Consider the following 7,567-nt stretch of genomic DNA (forward strand, 5'->3'; position numbering starts at 1 on the left):
TTTTATAAGAGAAGTCACTGACTTTTTGCGACAGGTGGGATTCAGCTTACGGCACTTCAAGTTCTCATTCATTCCTATGGGATCCGTAAACGGCGATTGAGTGTCGCACAACTCTGACTGAAATTCAATGACGTCAAGGCTGTAATGTGATTGGTTATTAAGGCACACGTGATCCAAGTTGACCGTTACTGCTACTCCCAGAACAGACATTTGGAAAAATAAGAAACATTTATTCGTCTTATTAGAAGTCATTTTACCATCAGAGTGATTCTGAAACTGATATTTCAAGGTAAAAAACTTACATACATTTACTTTTTAAAGTTCACACAAAATGAAAATGTGTCTTTTGCTGCTTATCCTGTAGCTCTGAGCTCATCTTTAACTTTAAGCACATATATAAATGTACAGTCTTTCCGAAAACAGACTAATTATTAAAATAAATGTAAATATAGCGTGAGAATGTCATTCCACGAACTGTTTGTGAAAGAAGTGGCTTGAGTTTGTTCATTTTGAAGTGTGGTTTGGTCAGGTTACGATATGAACCAAGCAGATTTAAATAAAATGCCTGGCCACAACTTCCGGTTTCAAGAAAGCTGCACTTGTCAAAACCATTATCGGGGTGTTTGAGGTGTAAAATCTTATATCTAGATGGCAGCAGAGAAAGACCGAGTTTAGCCATTCAGATCATATGAGCTGTTTATGATATTTAATAAACTTCAAAATCTGGCAGGATGGATTTCAGTCAAATGTGATTCTTGATGATTAATGTGTTAATATCAAGATCATTTATGATGACCGCAGGATGAATCTACACAGACAGAAGTGAATCAGAAAATAGTAAATACCTGCATGTGTTTAAGATCATTAATGTGTGCGCGCCCTCATCTCTGTGGTAACGTTAAGTGGTTTAAACCTAAACCCTCATTCATGAATGTTTCCCGTTTTGCGCTTCTCCTCTAATTCTTTTAGGAAACGGGTTGCCAAAGTTGTAATTTGTGTGTTTCACTTCCTCTTGGGTGCTTTTAGCCTTTGAATAGCTCACATTTGCAGTGTGTTTGTGATGACTGTTGGCATGATTACAGGGTTGCCTGTATTCTGAGACAAAATGTTCTGCAATTTTACCTGCCATTAATTTGTTTTTAAAGTAGCCAAAAGTTGACATCAGTCAGAGATGACCACGAGGCACCACTTCACTTCCTGTTGTCTATTTAATTAAAATGATGACATCACAATGCATATTAAAATAGAAATACAGACATGTGTAGCATACTTCCTCACAGTTAATTTAATGTAGGAACTAAATATAATGTAGACACTTTAATGTAAAATTTTCTGTAAAGCTGCTTCGCAACGATTTGCATCGTGAAAAGTGCTATACAAATAAACTTCAACTGAATTGAATCAATTTAATTTAAAACGATAATAAAATTTAATAAGCTTTCACAGTTGTTTGTCAAAGCTGTCAGATGTTTATGAAAACATTTATAGAATCAAGTAATATCAGTCTTCATCTTGAAATGTATTATTATTATTATTATTATTATTAGAGATTGTAGGCTATTGCTTTTTCAGAGACATTGGATGAAGCTGATGTACATGTCTTAAAACACAACTGATAATTAAAAATTGTATTTAAAAAAAAAAGTAAAAATAGTAATAAAAAATATATTTTGAATAGGAAATTAAAGACATTGGTGTATAATAAAATACATAAAAATAAATTATACAGCTCCTTCTGGGGTATCTCTTCAGAAGGAGCTCCTTTTTTCTTTTTTTTTTAAAGGGGTCATATGATGCGATTTCAAGTTTTCCTTTCTCTTTGGAGTGTTACAAGGTGATTGTGCATAGATAAGATCCCTGCTGTCTAAAAGTGTAGATTTTTCTAGATTCTCAAAGATTCAAAGGTTTTGGTTCAGTCTTGTTTTTCAGCATCATCTGCGCTGACCAGCGCTTCCTTCGGTCTGTAGCGATGGCTCGTGTTTTCATAAATCACGTCTTCTGATGCCGGTGAGGACGTGTCCGTGATCTTTGCTGTCATGTCTGTTTTTTTGGGCTCTGTCTCAGATGTTGAGGTGTTGTTCTCTGCGTCTGCGGCTCCTGCAGGACGCTGTCGGACCGCAGCGTATTCACTGGTCAGCGAGGCGATGCCCCTGATCTCTCCTGACGGCGGGTCAGCGTTTGTGAAGTCGATGGAGGAATAATGAAGAGATTCAGGTGCACTCGGTGCCGCGGATGACAGCATGCCTTTATTGGCGTAAACAATCTCACTGTCATTATCCAGAGAAACGGCCTGATGGAGAAGAAACGGCAAAATGAGTGAAAAAGATCTGCTGCACGACTGTCTGTAATGTCTTTGAGGATGAATAACTCACCGTCAGAATGAGTCCAGATCTGTCGTCTTGTCTGGTCTGTGAAGGTTTTTCTTTCCCTCTTCTGAAAAACATGTTTTCAGATCTTTGAAAAATTGATGCTTATATAAAATCTCAATCAGAATCACAAATCCTCCTTGTGATGAAGCTAAAAGCAGGTAAAGTCTCATCAGAACAATGTGTGATCCAGGATTATTATAGTTAACTAAAACTAAAACCATTTTAAAAAAAGTGTTTTGAAGTCTAAAGTCTATATTTGATTTCAGCTAGTTTCTGAAGCAACAATTTCACTTAGTTTAAACTGACGAACTGAAATAAAAAACTGACATAAAAATAAATAATAAAAAAGAAACTATATAGACACATAAACACAAATATATAACCAAAAATGACAAAAACACAAAATTACTAAAACATGATTTAATATGATAATATAAAAAAATATAAACTGATTAAAAATATTAATAAAAAAAGCGTCATAGTGATACTAAAATAACACATTAAATATTACGTTTAAAGTTAAAATATTTTAACTGTACTAAATAGCAATAAAAAAGCTAAACATACACAATTACTAAAACAAGATTTTATTTTAATACTATTTTACTTTAGTTTTAGTAATTTTGTTGTGTTTTTGTAATCTTTATTAGTTTAAATTAGATTTTTTTAAATTAATTTTAGTTTAATTAGTTATTTCAGTACTTATAATTATTTGTATTTTATTTCAGTTAACATTTATTTGCTTTAAAAAGTATTTTTTAGTATAATGACCCTGTGTTATGCTTTATACTTTATAAAACATTTACCATAATAGCTGAAAAAATCTCTAATGTGTGTGTGTATGTGTATATATATATATTCTCATCATACATTACACCAATTTTGTGATTATCATGTTTTCTTCTTTGTTCCCACCGTTCATAGCAGAGCATCACGATGCACACGATCATCATCACTGACGCACCGACAGCAGCTCCGAGCAGCACCGACGGATGATGGAAACCTGGAAAACAGTGTTTTGTTGCTCAGAGGTTGGTCTTTCATAGTTCAGGAGATCTCACTGAAACTCATTTAACAATCTCAGATGTGAAATTGACATTATTACATACTAAACTTTTTAAAAGTGTACTCTAAAGTGGTTAGAGCCTAATGGTTAGAGAGACGGACTCGTAACCCAAAGGTTGCGGGTTCGAATTATCTGCAAGTAGTTTTTTCAGTACAATTAAGCTACTTCTTTTTCACATGGATAAAGATATAATTTGTGATCTTTCTTGCTGATCAGATAAAGCTGTTGTTGTGTTTCTCACGTGTGTCTTGTGGCGGTGGGATGGCCTGAAACTGTTGGCTGCCGCTGCCGTGTTTGTTTGTGCTGAAACACTGCAGGACGTCCGTGTCTGTGAGGGACTGATGGATGTTCAGGATGCTCTTCACTCCTGTGCTTCCTAACGTCTCCTCACTGATGGAGGTTTCTGTAGAGTTAGCGAGCACATGTCCGGACAGACGCCACTCTAGTGTAGGGCAGGGATTCCCATGAGCCTCACAGACACACGCCATTACACTGCTTCGGCTGCAAGAGCTGGAGATTTTGGGTGCAACTGAAAGAGAAAATATAATTGTTGTGATACAGAAGATCTTGATGGTCTCTACAGTGTAAAACATGTTCAGAATTTGAATGATAAAACACTAAAAATACCATGGTAAAAAAAACATGTTAACAGCAAGTTCCCTAAGAAATCTAACAGGATATTTAATGTATTTAAATTTGTATTTACACATCTGTAATGATAAAGCTGCTATTTAGTACATTTAAAATATAATAATTTTAAATGTAATATTGAATTGGTATTTAGTATTCATTTAGTATCACTGAGACACTGTCATAGTTTTTATTAATATTTTGAATCAGTTTTTTATATATATTTTTCATTTTCTTTTTAAAGTTTTATTAATTTTGTTGTGTTTTTGTCATTTTTAGACATTTTTGTTAATACGTCTGTATAGATTTTATTAATTTTTAATGATCTCTACAGTGTAAAAAAAAAAACACGTTCTTAATTTTAATGGTAAAACACTAGAAATGCCGCGGTAAAACCATGTTAATTGGTTAAAAGCAAGTTCCCTTCCTGTGAAACATAATAAATCTAGTGTTAAATCTAAAGTGAAAAAGAGCAAGTCATCTTATTTAAATTTATTTTATTTAATTTATAATTCAGTCTTTTATGGTGGTTGTCAGTATATTATAAGAAAACAACAAAACATATTTTAGCATTTCAGTAAGTTGGTATATTAACATTATTTTATTCTGTAAATTTAAGTTCAGTTCACTGTAGATGAATACAAATGTGTTCATGACAAAAATAGAAGAAAAAAACATAACCTAGAGCTAATAGTTTCCTAAAGTAGAAAAGAGGAACAAACCACAATTATTAAGTTAGTTCCGTCTACAAAGCGCCACACTGGTGAAAATGCCATTATTGTGCTGAAGAACTCATTTTACTCTTCTGACTACAGTAGTACTCAGTTATAAAAAGTCTTCACCCAAAAATTAACATTCTGTCATTTACTCACCAAACCTGTATGACTTTATTTCAAAAAGATATTTTGAAGAATGTTGGGAACAACATTGGACCCCATTGACTTCCATTGTATGGATGAAAAGATACTGAGACATTTCTCAAAATTCCTTTCTCAGAAAAGTAAGGAAGTCATGCAGGTTTGGAATGAGGGCGATAAACGTTGACAATTTTCATTTTTATGTGCAAACATTATTTTGATTATTTTGAGCTCTGTTAACATAATAATGTTGATTTTTTTTATGCTACAAATTATTAACTCGGTGTAGTTTGTTGGTTGAACATAATTTCATTAGAAGTTGTCATGATTCAAAAGATTGATGAAAACCTTTGCATTACCTTTTCTTTAGCCAAAACATTGTTTAAAGGGATAGTTCACCCAAAAATGAAAATTACCCCATGCTTTACTCACCCTCAAGCCATCCTAGGTGTATATGACTTTCTTCTTTCAGACGAATCCAATCGGAGTTTTATTAAAAAATGTCCTGGCTCTTCCAAGCTTTAAATTATAATAGCAGTGAATGGGTGTTATTTTTCAATAGTCCAAAAGAAGTCCAATAAAGAGCAGATCGACGTAGCGTAAGGTCCGGTGAGAAGTGACGAATGCAGAAACACAGCGGAGAGAGCAAAACAAAACACTGGTCACGAATTAGAAGTACAAAATGAAGATTTGTAAAGAAAAATGTCTGAGGATTTTGATATAAGCCAAGAGAAGACTGGTTTTCCTTTGCTAAAGTAAGGAAACTTTGCTTCCTTTGCTCCTGTAAACAAACGTTAGTTCTCGAGAGACTAGCATATTCTCACCGGACCTTATGCTACGTCGTACGTCATCCGCCGGAACGGTGTTATTGTGAATGCGCGTACCACAGTTAGCGGAAGCTAGAGATTACTGTTTATAAAGTTTTAAATATGGATATTTTTATTACAAAAACACATCGCTTTGCTACAGGAGGCCTCTATTCACTCCCTGAAGCCATGTGAGGCACTTTTTATGATAGATGGATGCGCTTTATTGGACTTCTTTTGGACTATTGAAAAATAACACCCATTCACTGCCATTATAAAGCTTGGAAGAGCCAGGATATTTTTTAATATAACTCTGATTGGATTCGTCTGAAAGAAGAAAGTCATATACACATAGGATGGCTTGAGGGTGAGTAAATCATGGGGTAATTTTCATTTTTGAGTGAAATATCCCTTTAATGCGCAGCATCTAATGTTGTCGGTTGCCACAGAAAATCATATTGACTTGTTCCCCAGTGTTTGATCATTGCATTGGGTTTTTAGAAGTTTCTTGTAATTTCACTGGTTTAAGCGCAGTTTCACAAAGTTTTCTATCGAAACCGTGCATTTCAAAATGCTGTAGCGTAACTTTAACATGTTGCTCTATAACAAAATTTACAAAAGGGGAACTAAATCTCCTTCTGTCTTCCCATATGCATTTTCTGTAAATGAAGACGTTTGTCACAGTGCTACACCCATTTCACAGCTTTTCTAGCATGCAGCCTGTGCACAGCTGACTGTATAGTCAATCACCATCAACCTGTTTACCATTGTCGCCATACTCTGTGATGCACACACCATGCAAGATATTACACCATATAGCATGCTGTAATGTAGTTTATATGATAAAATCTTCTTCAACTTAAGCTATATGAAAAGTTTAAATCATTTAAACATGCTTTTGTGGTTTTTGCAACTCCTTAGTGTCTTTTCAGTGCTGAAATTCATATTTTGACTGTGTGAAAGAAAGTATGCTTCTCTTGCATGCTTTTATGGTAAAATTGCAACTTTTCCATGTCAATTTACTTTTATTTTCACCATAAACAATGCACTTTGCATTCAATGCTGTCTAGAGCATTGTCATGTGTTTGCTGCAGTTACTGTAGTTATTGCACTATATTCACAGTATTTATGTTATCAGGGATCAGATTAAGTTTATCCAGGCCCGGTTCTACGGGGGTGCTACGAAATCTTAAGCACCCTCAGTTAAAGCTATATTAATGGCATTTTATTGCAGATTTGGCAAACTATCCAGTGTGTAATGATTTGCGGTAATTTCTGTTTCAACGTGTTTTTGCAGCGTGGAGCAATGTAGCCAATCACAGACATTTTAAGTTAGAATGCACTCACACCGCTCAAATCGCCGGAGGTTTTTTTCAGGTATTGTGTTCAGCACGAATCATCTCATTATAACAATGTTGATGCAATCTAAATAAGAGATTCGTTGTGCAGTGTAGAGAACTTTAATGATAATAACGTATCTTTGTGAGATCGCGATGAACAAAGATGAGTGACAGCTTTTTTAGTGATTATGAACAGAGCGCTCTTTGCGCCATAGCAACGGACGCCACTATTATAGATCATTTATCCAATAATGAAGGTATATATTGTACAGTAGTAGATTTCTTTTTCATGTACAGTCACACTGTAGAAGCATCATGAACAATATGACACTCACCTAAGACGGTAATTTGAACTTGTGAGTGTGTAGCTGAGTAGCTATATTTCAATTCACCATTGGTTTCAAGTCTGAAGTAATATGACCCAACATGACTCTGATCAACATTATCGAAGCGCGTGGTGCAGTTTTTCTGTGTAGCAGTGCCAAATATTTCTCCTTTT

At 34.6% G+C, this 7,567-nt stretch overlaps 1 protein-coding gene across 1 annotated transcript; it reads right to left on the reverse strand.

Annotated features, from left to right (window-relative positions):
* Positions 1-1,895: 1,895 nt before the first annotated feature.
* LOC107729141 (uncharacterized) lies at positions 1,896-3,923 on the reverse strand. Its single transcript, XM_016539527.1, has 4 exons — positions 3,677-3,923; positions 3,285-3,372; positions 2,373-2,433; positions 1,896-2,290 (listed from the first exon to the last, which is right to left on the reverse strand). Exons 1-4 carry the CDS (start codon positions 3,921-3,923, stop codon positions 1,913-1,915), a joined length of 774 nt encoding a protein of 257 aa, XP_016395013.1. The 3' UTR covers positions 1,896-1,912.
* Between the last annotated feature and the right edge of the window lie 3,644 nt (positions 3,924-7,567).

This window comes from Sinocyclocheilus rhinocerous, unplaced genomic scaffold, assembly GCF_001515625.1.
Source record: "Sinocyclocheilus rhinocerous isolate Xijiao unplaced genomic scaffold, SAMN03320098_v1.1 scaffold3263, whole genome shotgun sequence".
In the NCBI taxonomy this organism is placed as follows: Eukaryota; Metazoa; Chordata; class Actinopteri; order Cypriniformes; family Cyprinidae; genus Sinocyclocheilus; species Sinocyclocheilus rhinocerous.